We start from the raw sequence: 17,633 nt of genomic DNA on the forward strand, positions 1-17,633 counted from the left end.
ATTCTAAGTATTACATGTATGGTTTTCTGTGTTTTTCTTTAAGCGTTTTCTCATGTGCCTTTAAGCCAAGGACAACTTATACCTAAAGAGAGCAATGAAAAACAACTTGCTATGGATGAAATGGAGAACTTCAGCCTGACTGTCAACCCTCTGAGTGACAGGCTTTCCTTGTTAAGTACCAGCAGTGAGACTATTCCAATGGTTGTGTCTGATTTTGACCTTCCTGACCATCAAGTTGAAACGTTGCAGAGTTCTGACTCTGGCTGTTCTCAGTCATCTATTGGAGACAACATCAGTTACGAGGTAGAAACAGAAAGCCTGAGTGCTCAGGATAGCTCTCAAACTCTGAGAGAAGACTCACCTGATGAAATTGTGCAGCAAGTGGTTACTGATCTAATATGCAAAGTTGTAAGTGGTCTTGGAGAAGAAACTGAATCGGTTGTGCATAATCTAAACTCTGAGGATACTTCATGCAAATTCAGTCCACTAGATAACTCTGAAGAGGTGACTAAAAGTGAAGATCAGAATATTCAAAGTAGCCAGAGTAGTTTGCTCAGTAATGACAGCTCCCAGTTATTATCGGCATCAACTGAGACTGGACTTGAGAGCTTACAAGATGAAATTTCAAGAAATAATTCTTCACCTTGTATTGATGCAAGTCAGCAGTCTCTCTCTGACCTCACTTTTACTTCCATGGAATCAAAGTCTAGAAAGCGAAGCCACAGTAGTATTCAGTTCAGCTTCAAAGGAAAGCCACCAGAAAAAATGTCAGAAAAAGAAACAATTGTTAAAGAGTCTGGCAAGCAACCAGGTGCAAAACCAAAGGTGAAAATAGCCAAAAAGAAAGATGAAGAGAAGAAGAAAGCACAAACAGAAAAGCTTAAACAAACCAATGTCTTCTTTAGTGATGGTCTTGATTTAGAAAACTGGTACAGTTGTGGAGAAGGAGAGATTTCAGAAATAGAAAGTGATGTCGGGTCCCCAGGAATGCGAAGATCTGCCAACTTTAATATCCATCCATTGTATCAACATGTGCTGCTCTATCTCCAGCTGTATGACTCTTCAAGGACACTGTATGCTTTTTCTGCGATTAAAGCAATTCTGAAAACAAATCCTTCAGCTTTTGTAAGTGCCATCTCAACCACCAGTGTCAATAATGCATACACTCCTCAGCTCTCCTTGCTCCAGAATCTTCTAGCCAGGCATCGAATATCTGTTATGGGCAAAGATTTCTATAGTCACATCCCAGTTGATTCGAACCATAACTTTCGGAGTTCTATGTACATAGAAATTCTTATCTCCTTGTGTTTATATTATATGCGGAGCCACTATCCAACTCATGTTAAAGTAACCTCACAAGATCTAATAGGAAACCGTAATATGCAAATGATGAGTATAGAAATTTTGACACTTCTTTTTGCTGAGTTGGCAAAAGTCATAGAAAGCTCTGCAAAGGGCTTTCCTAGTTTTATTTCGGACATGTTATCCAAGTGCAAAGTTCAGAAAGTGATCCTGCATTGTCTGCTGTCTTCTATCTTTAGTGCACAGAAATGGCACAGTGAAAAGATAGCTGGAAAAAACATAGTGGCTGTAGAAGAAGGTTTCTCTGAAGACAGCCTTATAAACTTCTCTGAAGATGAATTTGATAATGGCAGTACTCTGCAGTCACAGCTTCTAAAAGTACTGCAGCGGCTGATTGTCCTGGAACACAGAGTAATGACTGTGCCTGAGGAAAATGAAACAGGCTTTGAATTTGTCATAACGGACTTGGAGCACATCGGCCCACAGCAGCCCATGACGTCCCTTCAGTATTTACACTCCCAGCCAATAACCTGTCAAGGCATGTTTCTCTGTGCGGTGATAAGAGCTCTGCACCAACACTGTGCCTGTAAAATGCACCCCCAGTGGATTGGCCTTATCACTTCTACTTTGCCTTACATGGGAAAAATTCTTCAGAGGGTAGTTGTTTCTGTGACCCTTCAGCTTTGCAGGAATTTGGATAATTTAATTCAGCAGTATAAATATGAAACAGGATTATCTGATAATAGGTACGTGATGTGGAGATGTATAATTTTTTCAAGCAAATTTTATTGTATTGAATTAATTTACCATCAGATGAACTACTTAAAAACTGAATCTTTTATTTTAGGCCTCTCTGGATGGCATCAGTCACTCCACCAGATATGGTTCTTACTTTATTGGAAGGTATCACAACAATAATTCATTACTGCCTCTTAGATCCATCTACACAATATCATCAGGTAAACCTATTTGGGTGTCTGAAAGATTCCTCTACAGTACCCATCAAATTAAGGGGGATGTTTGTATTAACAGTGCTTGTATATAGGTACTTGTACAGATTTGAATGCTTGAGTGGAAAAATACTAAATATGACTATATTGGCTATAAATATGTTTTTCATTGCTAAGATATACATCTCAATTAAACAGAACGATTTTCTACAGATTAGATCTCTGAGAGAGTATTCTTAGATTCTTTTTTTTTTTCTTTTTGTTACCCTGAAAAAGAGCAAAGTAGGAATTCATTAACTTTCAGGCCTCTGAGATGCCACCTTTTAGAGCTGGCTTCATTTGTGGGACCTAACAGACTGCCTTTATTTTCTGGCTGGATTTTGTTCATCTTGCAATATGTCAAAATATCCTCTTTTTGCAGCTTCTGTATACTCACAATTTGTCTTTTTATTCAAGTGGTATTTTTGGATCTGATGCTCTGAGCATAGTGTATGTTAGGAATTTGGCCCAGATTCTGCAAGAAAATTTTTGTCCTGCTATCTTTTTTATTTATTTTTTTTTCATGTTTCCCTTCTGCCTTCTGTTCATTTAGAAATACCTGAAAAGTGTTTACTCTCTGTGCAAGCAAATAATTTTGCATAGAGTGTTAGTTTCCCCTCAAATTCTGAAAAAATTAAGTTTTGCAAAGGTTTTGGTAGATGATATAAAATTGATCACTGTAGACTTGAGGCTTCACACATTCAGAATACATTCCATACTGAATGATTGAGAGTCAAAAGATTCTTGAATTTATTCTTATTTAATAGACTCAAAACTGTATATACTATAAGAGTTATTAAAAATATTTTGAAAAAGAGTTAAAGTTGCAAACTTTGAAGTCCATTAAATTTCAATTCATACTATTTTACTAATGCTGTTTATGTAGACGTTTAATGCCCTTCCTCCCCTTCTTCTTTGAAATCCACTAGCTTTTGGTTAATGTAGATCAGAAACACTTGATTGAAGCACGCAATGGGATCCTGTCTATCTTGCATATGATCATGTCTTCTGTGACTCTGCTATGGAGCATCCTTCATCTTGCAGATTCTTCAGAGAAAGCAACTGCTGCTGCTGCTTCCATTACCACTATTAATCTTGGATCAACAAAGGTCAGAATATCAGGGATCACACCGTTTAAGTTGTTCACAAATACCTTTGTCAAGCTAAATTCACTTACATTCCCTTAAGTATAAGTTGTGCTTCAATACCTTTGTCCTCATCCATAACCATTCACCCCAGAAACAAGGCTTTTATACATGGGTATTGAATCTGCTTTTAAACTGAAGTGCATCACCTGACAACAATGTACCTCCCCTGTTGGCTTTCTACAAAGGAAATCACATCCACCCTGAAGAACAGTTGAAGCCATTTAAGGCTGCCCTTTTATGTCTCAAAGGGTATAAAATATTCATGTTAAATCTTATCAAAACAGAGCTCTACTTTTAAAACAGCTTGTACTCAGACATTTGTGAACTCAGACATTTAACTCTTTTACAGTAATGGCATTATACACAAGGAAATGTCAGAGCAAGTAGAAAGTTAGTAATTGTAAAGATGAGAAGCTGAGAAGGAGACAAGTAGGACTCTACTGAGAACTCTGCCTAGCCCTTTTATTGAAAGCAATTCAGACTTGTAGTACTTCACATTCTTAACTAAGAAATTGTCATTTAAATTTGAAGTATTTTAAAATATGATTTCCTCGTAGTTAATTTGAATATATCAGACACTGTTTTGTGATGATGCTGTGTTACAACCTTTTCAACCTTTGTCATTCGAACTGAAGGAGTAATAGATAACTCCTTATATTGTTTTTGCGCAGACATGATTCATGGTCATATTTGTGCTGCCAAGAAGGCTTTCCACTCACTGATGGGAAGTCTGTACTTGTGAATGGCCTATAAACATTATGCTGCTTCTGTGAAAATAAGATAAGCTTTTGTACTCTGATTCAGCATCAACTTTTTTGTAAATCCCAGATTTTTTTTATTTTGCCCCAATCCACATTATTCAAAAGAGCATGTAGGCCATATATGAAAAATCCTGGTTGAATTCAGCTAGTCAGTGAATTCAGGTAGTCACTTATTAGAATAGGTTTTTTTGCTTTTTCACCTCATGCCTTTTGTGTACTGCTTTAATAGCTGCCTCAGAACTGGTTGTTGTGGTTAAAAACACATGGAATTATATAGAATTGTGTGCCTCATATATGAGCGAGCTTTTTAAGCATCAGTCCAACAGGGCTGCTTTGGCAGCTGCTCTCTTGGCAAGTACATAAAGTGCACAGTCAAGCTCTAGGATCCTGTTTAGCAGTTTCGTGCAAGCTTAGAGAATTCCTACTGAAATATCTCAGATCAGAGTAGAAATGGCTTTCAGAAAATAGACAAGAAATAGATTTTTCTCTGTAATCCTCCTGTCATAGAAAACAGGGCTAGAAAAAGTCTCAGGAAATATATGCTATTTTTCCTGACCCAAGTGTGCCTAAATAACTTCTGACATACTTAAGAAACATAGTATTAAGAGTTTCTACAATGAAAATTTCAGTCTCCCAGAGTAGCTTGTTCTACGATTTTCTTCGTACTTCTTGATCTTTATCTTACTTGCTATAAATTAAGCCCTTCACTGTTTGTAGTGGACATGAACATCATCTTCCTTTCTTCTTTGTAATTACTTCATACACATTTGAAAACTGTTATATCCCCACTAACTCTCCTTCCTTTAAACTATACAAATTCATTTCTGTCCCTTATAGGTCATATTTTCTGTATCACTAATCTTGCTTCTTTTTTTATAGTTTGGGTTCTCTGAACTTGTGTACATTTCTTGAAGTAAGGTGTCCAAAACTGGACATGCTACATGGTATCCTCTTTCAGGGAAAATACTATTTCATGTCTTGCATGCAGCGCAGTTGTTTATGGATGCTTTTTTCCTTTCCTTGTTGCTGACTCAGTGAGTTTGTGATCCATTATAATCCCAAGATTTTTTTTTTCCAGCAGCACTGCTATCTACATAATTATTCATCCTGAATTGCTAAAGTGGTTTATTCCTACCTTTGCATGCAAAGCCCAAGGACATTCTCCCAGTTTGTCAGGTCACTTTGAGTTCTATACCTTTCTATATCAGCTGCTTTTCACTTCATTAACATTTGCAAATTTAATAAACAATGGAAGAGAAAATATATTTAAGTCATTAATGAAATGATTCAAGAGTAGCAGATGTAGAATAGAGCTTTATGAATGCACTGAGTGCATCCTTCCATTTTGACAAAAACTAATGACAGTTGCCATCTGAATATGGCTCGATAGCTAGTCATTTTGAACATAATGTTGAGGTGCTTATTTAAAGGCATACATGTTCTACTTCCATGTTTCAGAATTTGAGGCAGCAGATTCTTGAATTATTGGGCCCAATTTCAATGAATCATGGTGTTCACTTCATGGCTGCTATTGCATTTGTATGGAATGAAAGGAGACAAAATAAAAATGCTTCTAGAACAAAGGTATGTGTATACTACCAAGGTCACTTTGAATAGAGGTACTACCTTCAAGTGATTTAAAAGCATTAAGGGTAAGACTGGGCGTTCCAGTGAAAAATGCACATTACAGAATATGGAACCTATTTGTATAAATTGTGTTTATTAATTAGCAAATGTATGGTCAGGGAGCTACCAATTGAATTTTGAACTGGGTTATCTTCCTGAATTCTTCTGAAACAGAGTAAGTAAGTCCAAGCCCCCAGGTGAACTATTAGTTACTGGCATTTTAGCTGAAACGATGTGCCTCCTATTATGTCCGATTAAAAAAAAAAAAAAAAAAAAACCTGATTTCTTTAAAACCTGGTCTTTCTGTTCTGTACCTGTCTGGAATCTAGGACAGTATGGGTCCAGTCTGTCACCAGGTTTGCTATGCAGTACAGTAAGATGATAATGATGATTTATGGACAGGCTTAGGGGTATGGATGAATACTATGCCCCTTCATAAATAGAATGTATGAGCACTTTTGCTCAAATATAAATACTTTTCACTATTGGCATAACCTCTTAAAAGCATGATTTTTTTTTCAGTGAATTATTTAGTCCAGTGTATTTGTACTCAAATGCCTGAATTTATTCACCATCCCTTTTAGTCGCCTAAATTTGCAGAAATATAGAGCACTTGCAGCCCTTTTGTTTTTGAAGCCATGATTATAAATTTTAACTGAGCCTTTGGTATGTGTATTTTGTTGCAGGCTTTACTCATGTAATTATCTCACACAATGCAGGAAAATATATGTTCTTCACCTCACCACCCTCCCCAACCACTATATAGCTTTTTTAAGATTGTACTATAAGTTCAGTGATGACTTTTAGGAGCTCTTGACTCTCATCACACCCTAGATAGAAATGACTTCTATAAATTCATGTTTGACATATCAAGTATAGAATGTCCTATTTGAAGATAGTGTGAATATTTAGTTAACAGAAAAATCTATAGTGTTTTGAGAAGGAATATATTTCCAAATTAGAAACCAGATAGATAATCGAGGTCCAGCCTAAACTAATGCTTCCAACCTTGTGTTTCATATTTCCAGACTTTTGCATGCTTGGATGCTTGATTGCTCAACGTTCATTGACTGTTTTTATTGAAATATTCTGTACTAACCTGAAAACTGCCACAAAAGTAGTTGAAAGCAGAGTATGTTCTTGGAGGAAGCTTTTAGAGTTTTCTACTGTGACTCTTATGAATTGTCAGAACACTGTTGCTCACTTGGGAAAAGTCTTCTCATTAAGAGAAGGCAACTTCCTAGGATTCACTTTATGGTCTATAGTGACATGCTGCTGTAGGAGGCAGTTCAGATCTGGAACCCAAGTCTCCTCTGTAGCAGCAGATCTCTTTCGTTTTACTTGATAAGAACCCTGTGAGGCAGACTGTCTTAATTTTGGCGCAAGCATTGTCTGTGATGAAAATCTATGACATACGTTTGATTCTTTTAGGTTATTCCTGCAGCTGGTGAAGAACAACTTCTGCTAGTAGAGCTAGTTCGCTCTATCAGTGTAATGAGAACTGAGACTGTTATACAAACAGTGAAAGAAGTTTTGAAGCAGCCTCCAGCCATAGCAAAGGACAAGGTATGAACACTGTAAATGCTCTATTCATTTATTTAATATCTTTTTACAGAAGCTTAGGCATTAAATGATATGGATACTTCATTCACAAATTCAGCTATTCAGTACAGTGTGAAAATCTTGAATATCTAATAGATGGATGAACCTTTGGGAGGGAAAGAAAAGGAAGCCATACTTGCTTAAGTTATTACCATTTATTGAAAAATTCCAGAATCCCATTTACTCCTCTGTAAAAGATCATGTTTCATGAGGAGAGGATACTTACATGAGGGAAACAAACATGTAGCCTGGAGTCAGGTTGACTTTTTTCAGGTGAGAAGGGGAAGTGGGAAAAGGAGGAAGAAGCAAAAGAGAAGAATAGCTTTCTATAAAGACGCCTGAATGGGAATTCATAAGATACTGTTAATGAAATAAATTATCTTCAGTCACTGCCATACCATTTTAGCATTATCATTTTTGCAGTGACAAACAGCAACAAAAAAGTCAGTTGCTTCTTCCTAATCACACGTATTTCATATCTTCTTCCTAGAAACATCTTTCACTTGAAGTCTGCATGTTGCAGTTTTTCTATGCTTATACTCAGAGGTAAGACAAGAAGTTAAATTTTATTTCTGTCATCAAGAAGCAGATGAACAATCAGGACATTTTTATCTTTTATAACTCATAGGATAAAAAATTCCCTGTGTAATCTAAATAATGAAAAAAGAATAGTTTTGAACTGTAGGTATTATAATGAAGAAAGGTATTTTAAGATTTCCCCAGTTCTGCATCACCTTTCTTCCCCCAAGTGAAAATCCTGCAGGAAATCTGCCCCCTAGCTTACTGAAAGCTGAACTTAATTATGTTGTAGCTCACTGGTACTGCTCCAACCGTTGGCTGAAAAACGTGTCTTTTGAGTATACTGTTCTGCCTTCCTCCTTTTCTTGAGTCTGCATACTACAAGCTTGATGTAGCCACCTAATATTAAACCAGGTATTAAACAAGAAAGATCTATATGAATGTTGATTCACAATATCGGACAGGAGAACTGTGAAGTAAAAAGAAAATGGGGGATACCTGAGAGATACGATGCTGTTTTCATTGCTGTCATTACTTTCTCTTTTAGGATTCCAGTGACCAGCTTAGTAGATAGTTGGGCATCACTACTGCTTCTACTAAAGGACTCTATCCAGGTTGGTCTTCCAGCTCCAGGGCAATTCCTCATACTTGGGTAAGCACTTGATATTTGTGATTGCTAAGGAAGTTCAGATATAAGTGTGTGAAATGATATTGAAGTGTTAGTCTTTCCAAATCATTGTCACTTACTTTTGAGTGGAGAGGAATCCCTATTTATTAAGTCTATCAAATTAGTTTCTTCTCTGAGGAATGGTTATATGTATTAAACTGTATATTGTAATATGATGTAAGCCAAGATTTTTATTACATCACTGATTATTCGAGCCTTTCAGACTCTTTAAACAGTAGATTTAAGCTTCTGAATTTACTTAGAAAGTAACTCTAATTACTGTTTGGTAAGTATATGTATATTTATAGCCTACTAAAAAAGATTAATCCCCAATATGGAAACTGTTTGTGGAGTGTTAGAAATAAAATGTTGAATATGGTTTTCTGTATAAAGCATCAAGCACCATTTTCTGGAATTTAATTTTGCTAATAAATTGTCCCTAAAGATATTTTTGTGTGTTCTAGTAAAACATGTATTTGATAAACTATTGTGGTTAAGAATGCTTGGAAAATATTCTATTCTGGTTAAGAAACTTAGAAACACGTTTTCTAGAATGTTAGTAAATTAAAGAGAAATAACTGAAGATTAAGTAAATAAGTATTACGCATGTAAATTTCTTCGGAGTTGTCCTAATTGAATTTTTTATTATAAAAATAAAATCTATATCTACTTGATTATTTTTGCAGTGTTCTTAATGAGTTTATTATGAAAAATCCAAGTCTGGAGAATAAGAAAGATCAGAGAGATCTTCAGGTAAAAAAGAATATATATATATATATATATATATATGTATGTATGTAAGTAGCTTTGAAAATATTGAACAATAAATGCCTCATTTGAGAGAATCATACGAATGACAATAGTGCATTCAAATGATTTTCCCTGTAAAAGTATTTTTAAGCAACTGATAAGTGCTAAACAAGTTTAAAAAATGTTTATTGCTTGTAAGTTGACTGTTTTATTTAGTGTAGTTCCCTAAGGAAATGAGACCTTTGTGCTCTCCCTGTTTCGACACCCCAAAAACTGTTGGTGAATTTTGAACAGAATTTGAAAGATATCCTAAATGATCCTACATGCTTTAGAAAATTGGCAATTATGTAGAAAAGGGAGAAATTACTGCCGCTGCTGAGAGAAAGAACAGATGAAATTCCCCTTTACCTTTCTTGAGAAGGAGCAGCTGGATAGCTACTAGCCAGGTGCTGCCAGTTTTCCAGCCAAACAGCTTGGGAAGTGAGAGGGAGCTGTAAGGATGATACTGTGGAGATAGAACAGCTGAGATGTGCTAGAGAAATGGTCACAGGGCAAAAGTACTGTGGGGTTAGAAAGCAGCCTTTGTTAACCATGCTGTCCATGAAACAGTGTTTTTTGATGTTTAGATTGATATTTCTTTTCCTCTATTAAAAAAGAATTTATATATATTTTGTTCTTATTTAGCATTCTAGTCCCTGCAGTGATTTCTCTAAGCAGAGACCTTGCCTATTCTTTTATGTCACTATTTCTGATTACCAAACTTTTCTCTCTTATATTGCTGGGCTTCCTGAATTCTCTTTTTCTTGGAACAATTGTTTGAAAAATTCTAGTGAGGGCCCAAAAGTAAATTGGGTAACCCTGTCAGTGTTCTCATAAGAAGTCTATTGGCTTCAGAGATGTATCCTTCTGTACAGTTCATTCTGTTGTTACCATATGGTCTTGGTTATATGAAACTACTTCATTTTTTTGATGTGAGGTAAAATGGGAATTTGCTGGAACATTTTTTTTTTCTCTTTTAACAAATATTAGCGATTTAAATGAAACTGAAAGAAGGAGGTGCAGTGGAGCACCATGATAACAGAATTTTCACTGCTGGCAGCTTTGTATTCTGCACTAGATGTTTATAATCAAAGATGCATGGGGGTTTAAGGACGTACTCTGATTTAAACGAGAGTTGGGTGCTTGTATTTTGCATGGATCAGACTTAGGTGATTATAATTTATAACATACTTGGTTAGGATGAAACATCAATTGTGCAAACTTTTCAGTATATATGCTTGCCGTATACAAAGAGCAGGTTACACCTCTCTTCAATAGCAATCATGTTGCAAAATGGTGCAATTTTTGTTCCTTGAGTCTTGAATCTAAATTCCTAATGTCTGTAAATGTTAAGCAGAAAGTTGTAGGCAGAGTTATATATTCTCCACCCATAGGCATTAGCGAGGGGGAGGAACCTCAAGGGAGATTCATTTTGCATATCATAGAAGAGGATAAATCGTACTTTGGAAATTGCTCTCTCTCTCCACTGACTAGATACAAGCTAGATGGCTAATTTAGCTTTACTCTTTTAAAAGCTAGTAAACCAGTCAAGATCTGATGAATTTGATCCTGTGTATATAAGTGATATGATGTGAAAGTTGAATTTTTTTTTTCCAAGTAGCTCAGGATTAAGAAAAAACAGTTGAGGTCCCCAGGGATGTAAATTTCAATGGAATTGAAAATGTGTTTCTGATATGAGATGATATTATAATGCCTTGTTGAAAAACACGACAGAGTCCTGCCCAAGTTAAGCAATCATGTTCATACACAGAATATAACTTCCTTACTCTTCTCCAGATACTAAAGGTGCCTGTGGAGTAAACCTTAGATTTTAAAAAGTATATATATTTTAATACATATTTTGATATATATTTTAACAAGAAGCTGGCTGCCACAACCAGATGCATGTTTAGAACTGGAGTAGATATATTTGGTAGAAAGGACTTCTGCAAAAAAACTGTAGTCCTGGTTATTCATAGAAAGATATACTAAACATTTACAGATTTTTATTTTATTGAATCAGAACCTTTCTTGAATGTATTAGAATTTTCTTACATATAATTTATGTACTCTGAAATGGGTCTTTGGTATCTTCTGTTTAGTATATTTATAATTTGATTTTATCTGTGGGAAAAATCTCACCTTATCTTCTGGGGAGTTATTCATCACTGATAATATTGAACAGAAGTGATTCAAAAAAAAAGATTACTGAATTGCATTCTATACTCTGTAAGTTATATAGACTTCCTACAAAACCATGTCAGGACAACGAATGTAGCCTTCTGCGCAAAGTTCTTAGGATGTTTAGTTGTTGTTTTTCCACCAGGATGTAACGCACAAGATAGTAGATGCCATTGGGGCAATTGCTGGTTCTTCCTTGGAGCAGACTACTTGGCTAAGACGAAACTTGGAGGTTAAGCCTTCCCCCAAGATTATGGTTGATGGAAACAGCTTGGAATCTGATGTTGAAGGTGGTTTTGTTTTCAGCTTTTATTTTAAATAAAGCATTGTAATTAGTTTAATTATCAGGCCAAAATTAATGAAGTTTTAACTTATTTGAATATGTATATGTACATACATATATATATATATAAAGTGATAATACTAATTTAGTATTTTATATATTAAATATTTATAAAAGTGCTTCCATATTAGTATGTTCAGGTATTGGTATCTTATGTAGTGTATCTGACAGAGTCTGTACAACTTCAAAATATATGCTATTAAAATATGCTTGTAAAGTAAATAATGGCTTAAGAAAATTAACTTTGGACATTTTTTATTATTATTTTTGTTTAGATATGTTGTCTCCAGCAATGGAAACTTCAAACATAACTCCATCAGTTTATAGTGTCCATGCATTAACCTTACTTTCTGAGGTAAATGTCTCCTCAGGTGTACTAAATACTGATTTATAATAATCTTTTATATTGTAAAAAGCTTTGGATTAGAAGTTTGGGGAAAGAGATTTGGCTGGAAACATGATGTGAAAAGATAAGGGTTCCTGTCATATAGCATGTATAAAACTAGTTAAATAGGTTATAAAGATTCAGTGAGATGGATGCAAAGTAGTGTGTGCCTTTTCAGATGTGTAGGGTACTATAGGGGATATTTTTGGTGGCAAACTTTCTATGCTGTTAGTGATATGTGTTATTTTCTGCTGATAATCACACTCAGTCTTTGTATTTTTTTTTATAGCTTATTCTGTAGAATGCTTTGTCCAAGAGTTTATGCTTTTGTGTTTTTACCTAAGTTCCTTTTAAAAATGAAGGCATGTTTATACTTTAGATTTTATGTAGTACCTGGAGTTTGATCGCTTCTATTGTAAACTTGAAAATTCAGAGCAAAACACTGTACAAAAAATGGCTTATGGTAAGCATAAAGTAGCTTGGGAGTGAGCAATAACATTTTTTTCCTCACTTTTTATAGGTTTTGGCTCATCTCTTGGATATGGTTTTCTACAGTGATGAAAAAGAGAGAGTTATTCCTTTGCTTGTAAATATTATGCACTATGTTGTTCCCTACCTCCGTAATCACAGGTATCTTTACAATTTATTTAATTTATGTAGATCTTTATAGCTGATTGAAATTTGGTGCCTCTGACACTTCAGTTGAATCAGACAGGATAAGGATTGAATATCTGTTGAAAACTTCTTATAAAGCAACAGTTTAAAATTACCTTGTGTTGACTTTATTTTGTTTAGTGCTCACAATGCCTCCAGCTATCGAGCCTGTGTTCAGTTATTAAGCAGCCTTAGTGGGTATCAATACACAAGGCGAGCGTGGAAAAAGGAAGCATTTGATCTCTTTATGGATTCCAGTTTCTTCCAAATGGATGCTTCTTGTGTTAACCAGTAAGACTTTTCTTCTTGCTTGTATCAGTGGCTGTTACAAGTTTTATGTATGTATACTCTTACACGTGAGGATATGTAATGTGGAGCAAAATTTCCCAAGATATCTCTCTGTTGAGAGAAGAAAAGAGGGATGTTCTGTATTTTAGATTACCACATAAAATATAAAACTCATCTAATATTAATTTCTATGTGCCAGTACGTTTTCAACTTCAAATTTATTTAAAATATGTATTTTTTTAATAAGATAAATAAAATTCCTAAACATTGTATAGGTACAAATCAATCAAACTGTACTGATGAAATGGCACCTATGTAACAGAGAGATTAGATTAGAAGTTTTAGCAAATGGGAGATGGTTTAGTTAAAAGAGCAGAAAGTTTCCTATGAGGATTTCTTGCTCTTCTAATTTGTGTACAATCTTCCCTTCTAGTTGGAGAGCTATTATGGATAACTTGATGACACATGACAAAACCACATTCAGAGATTTGATGAGTAAGTATTATTGATGCAGTGGTGGCTTTTCTCCAAGGGAAACATAAAAAACAGAAAATAAATATCTTGAAAACTTTTATTCAACTCTGGATAATTCAAACAGACTGGAATAATTTTTTTTCTTCAACTATTTTTTTTGGAGATTCATAAGTAAAATCATTTGAAGTGAGGGAATTTGAGACCATCCTGGCCCACAGTGATTTTTGTTTATACAGCAAAGTTTGTTAACCAGAAGGGATTTTTTTAGAACTCGGACACTAACTCTGCTTAAGGAAAAATTGATTCTGCACAACCAAAACTTCTGACCATCTGTACATACAAGTTGTATTTAGAACAAACAAAGAAAAAGCTAGAGAGATTGTGTATATCTAAGAGTTTTCTTTCAATATGTATTTTTAAATCAGTGTGGTTACAAATACAAATGGCAATGGTATTTTCTTAGTGGCTGTTTTTGAACTACATTAATGCAACAAAAGTAAGAATTATTTATGCCGTAATGTGAAACAGAAGAGAAATGTGAAGTTCACCTCAGCACTGCTCACTTTCTCTTTCAGCCCGAGTGGCTGTGGCTCAGAGCAGTTCCCTGAATCTGTTTGCCAATCGGGACGTGGAGCTGGAGCAGCGCGCGATGCTCCTGAAGAGACTGGCCTTCGCAATTTTTAGTAGTGAAATAGACCAGTACCAGAAATACCTTCCAGACATACAAGGTTGGTTAAAATGGGTCATTTAATGGGATTCTTTCTCTTGAATCTGATTGTGGCTGAGGAATATTTTTATGACGAAGTTCTAGTGTTTTGGTCAGTGCCACATGCCATCTGTGAGAGAAATTTCTGGATAACAGCAGGTAAATTTGTCTGCTGGAGTATTTGTGTGTGATTCAGTTTCTATGACTGGATGCCGAGTTTCTGCTGATTTTAATGGGAACATTCTGAACCTTGAATGATTAAAAAGTACCTGCATTTCCCAATTTCCAGTTGACTTTTAGCTAGATTGTTTCACTGATCTGTCATTGTGTACTTCACTTAGTGTTCTTGGGTACCCTTTCAGGTGCTTTTTGACATAATAGCTGCTTATATCTTGAATGTTGAAATGGGGATAAGTACAAAGGCTGACCTTGAAGTGGTTTTTAAATTCTTCACTTCCACAGCTTCTGCTCTTCTGTTTTTCTGTCCTAATTATCACTGAAGAGCATCTCTTCCAGTTGACTTGTTTCAATAAGTGATCGGAAATGGGATATGTTTTGCTTGTTTGTTTTTCTTCCCTAAGATGACGCAGATGGTTAGGGCACCTTCTTCTAAGTATTGTCTTTTGGTGTTACCAAGATGAATACTTTGGTCTCTTCTTCCATATGGAAGGTCAATTGCATTATCTTCCTCATTTCATTTGTTGTAGGATTTATTCTTTGAGGTTCTTTTCCCAGTCAGTCAGTAGCTGGGCTCACAGTGTTCAAGATACCAGCTGATTTTACTGGTCCAAACTGAGAAGTGCATTGTGCTGGCTTGAGTGAAAAATTTCTTTATATATCTGCCTCTGTGCTGAATGCTTAATGATAGTTATGTTTAACTAAGAGGATACTGCCCCTGTGTGATATGCCATGTGATGCAGCCTTTCATATGCTGTGATGATGCAGCCTTTTAATAATGTAAATGTTGACTGTTTGAGCTGTTATTATAGGTTTTGGAATCTGCTAACCTCCTCTTTCTGGAATGGGGTGAAATTCTCCATATAAGGAAAACTTTCAGGTGCAATATTGCATTAATATGGACAACTTTAATCAAAATGTGTATTTGTTTTGTTTTGAGGTTTTTGCTTTTTTTATTCATTGCTTAGTGAAAGTGGTTATTTTGTATGTTGACAGAATCAATAAACTGTAGCAAAGTACTGAAATACTAGCATGGCAGATATTAAAGAAAAAAGTTTTGATGATGAGTGGAGGGTAGGAGAAGATACTAGTTGGAATTATTCTGAACTGAGGAATCTTTGTTCACTTTTTTGTTTCAGAAAGGCTGGTAGAAAGTCTTCGTTTGCCACAGGTGCCCACTCTTCATTCCCAAGTGTTCCTGTTTTTCAGAGTATTGCTTTTAAGAATGTCTCCACAGCACCTTACCTCACTTTGGCCTACCATGATCACTGAACTGGTGAGTTGGCATTAATATTCCTGACTTAGAAGACACTTGTAAATTTGAGGCACTACTGCTGAATGCTTTTAAGAAAATCTGTTACTGATACAAAATCTGTTATTTAATTGCACGCAGTGCATATATGTACAATGGGCACAGTTTGAACTGAATGCTGATGTATTTTCAGTCCTGATGTCTTTTCAAACCAGATAGAATATTTGTTGATTTATGCTGCTTAATTTATTCAAGTATCTCCTGAATTGAGTTTGCGTTTCACCACAGTGTTCCCTACTTACTCCTACTTACCAGTTCAATAGGGTACACGGACCCTTCCAACTGTTCGCACTCCCTCACTGCCCTCACTCACTTTTTCTTGTTGCTACTTTCCTGCTCATTCAGCCCTCCTCCAGCAATGATGATGAGAACCTACATAAAGAGGGAGATAGCATCCATGTTGCATTAGCAACTGGTGGTGATTCCTGCCACGCTGTTGCTGAAATTTTGTAGTTAGATGTACAAAAGGCCCGATGCTTGACTTCGTTTTTTCTTCTTGGGTCACTCTATCATAGCAAGACAGGATAAACATCTGCTTTCAGAACTGCTACCTGTGGAGTCTCTGGGGTTGGCTGTTTGCAGCCGTCTGGGTTTCAGTTTTGGTAGTGCTTTGGGAACGAGTACGGAGGGGGGTGGCTAGTATATCTTGCGGTCCATTTATCCTGGTAGCCAAGTAGTTCCTAAGGGACCAGCTAACTTAGAATGCAAATTAGAATCACTGCTGTGACTTTTTTTTTTTTTTTTTAATCTGCTGGAGGCTAAGTTAGCCCTTGGTTAACTGTTGCTCTAAGCAACAGAAGGAATAAAGCCACATAAAGTATTTTAAAGACTGAGTGCATTGTTTTGGCAATAGACATATCTAAATTTGAGCCTGCCAATGGCATAAATATTAGGAATCCCGTTCTACTCCATAAGGTCTGCTCAGAGCATGGCGCTGTGATCCCTCTGCTGTCCGCTGGCACTGATGCGAGTTACAGTGGTCTAGGAACTACTCTCAGTGGACAAGATGTTGTCATCTCTGGGGGCTCACACTTCAGCTTGACCGTTCCTTTGTATTATTCTTTATCTTGTTTCCTTTAGAGGTTCCTCTCCTTCGGGCTCCCTTTCTGGGTAGTGGAAGGGATTGGCCTGTGAGAGCTTTTCTGCTCATCAAATAGCCAGTTTATGTAGCCCTTGTGCTACTTGAGCTATATATGAGATGAAGGAGTTTCAGGATGTCAGTGTCCATTCATACTTCAGTGGGTTATTTCATCATCCATGAATGGAAAAAGCTCCAAACAGCAGTTCTTCCAAGGCTTATTCCTCAGACATCCCTGCAGAATTTTCTTGTGTCACAGTCCATAAAAAATGGTATTAAAATACAGCATTTGATTTTTCAGGTACAAGTGTTTTTATTAATGGAACAGGAGCTAACTGCTGATGAAGATATTTCCAGGTAAACTTAAGCTGAATTTCTTGCTCATTTAACTTGATAGTATTCTGCAATCGTTTGACATGCCGATGGACAGCTGAATCATTTTTAAAATAGTTTGTCTTCAAAAAACTTTCAAGTTCAAAATAAAAGGACAAGTGAAGAGTTTTTAGTTCAGATTATTTTTCTTGAACGGCAAAACAAACAAACAGAAAAGTACTGCTATCACCTTGCTCAAAAATAGCTAAGGTAAATCATGTAATAGAAGTACGCTAGTTCCTACAGTCCTAGTCTTGTTG

General features: G+C 35.9%; 1 protein-coding gene across 7 annotated transcripts in view; it reads left to right on the forward strand.

The window, feature by feature from the left end:
- Positions 1 to 17,633, forward strand: part of DOP1A (DOP1 leucine zipper like protein A) — a 76,034-nt gene that overhangs the window by 45,650 nt on the left and 12,751 nt on the right. For 6 of the 7 annotated variants that reach the window (XR_010388272.1, XR_010388273.1, XR_010388274.1 and 3 more), the window contains 16 exons: positions 44 to 2,048; positions 2,150 to 2,261; positions 3,221 to 3,400; positions 5,659 to 5,784; positions 7,258 to 7,392; positions 7,919 to 7,974; positions 8,495 to 8,599; positions 9,301 to 9,367; positions 11,730 to 11,874; positions 12,203 to 12,282; positions 12,833 to 12,942; positions 13,108 to 13,257; positions 13,688 to 13,749; positions 14,304 to 14,456; positions 15,751 to 15,887; positions 17,303 to 17,358. Coding sequence is in view for 4 of the 7 variants with exons in the window: in XM_064508714.1 (XP_064364784.1) it covers positions 44 to 2,048; positions 2,150 to 2,261; positions 3,221 to 3,400; positions 5,659 to 5,784; positions 7,258 to 7,392; positions 7,919 to 7,974; positions 8,495 to 8,599; positions 9,301 to 9,367; positions 11,730 to 11,874; positions 12,203 to 12,282; positions 12,833 to 12,942; positions 13,108 to 13,257; positions 13,688 to 13,749; positions 14,304 to 14,456; positions 15,751 to 15,887; positions 17,303 to 17,358 (3,679 nt within the window). In the remaining 3 variants the exon portion in view is untranslated. The remainder of the gene's footprint in view (positions 1 to 43; positions 2,049 to 2,149; positions 2,262 to 3,220; positions 3,401 to 5,658; positions 5,785 to 7,257; positions 7,393 to 7,918; positions 7,975 to 8,494; positions 8,600 to 9,300; positions 9,368 to 11,729; positions 11,875 to 12,202; positions 12,283 to 12,832; positions 12,943 to 13,107; positions 13,258 to 13,687; positions 13,750 to 14,303; positions 14,457 to 15,750; positions 15,888 to 17,302; positions 17,359 to 17,633) is intronic. The other variant, XM_064508716.1, reaches the window with a different exon arrangement.

Source organism: Dromaius novaehollandiae, chromosome 3 (assembly GCF_036370855.1).
Source record: "Dromaius novaehollandiae isolate bDroNov1 chromosome 3, bDroNov1.hap1, whole genome shotgun sequence".
Lineage (NCBI taxonomy): Eukaryota > Metazoa > Chordata > Aves > Casuariiformes > Dromaiidae > Dromaius > Dromaius novaehollandiae.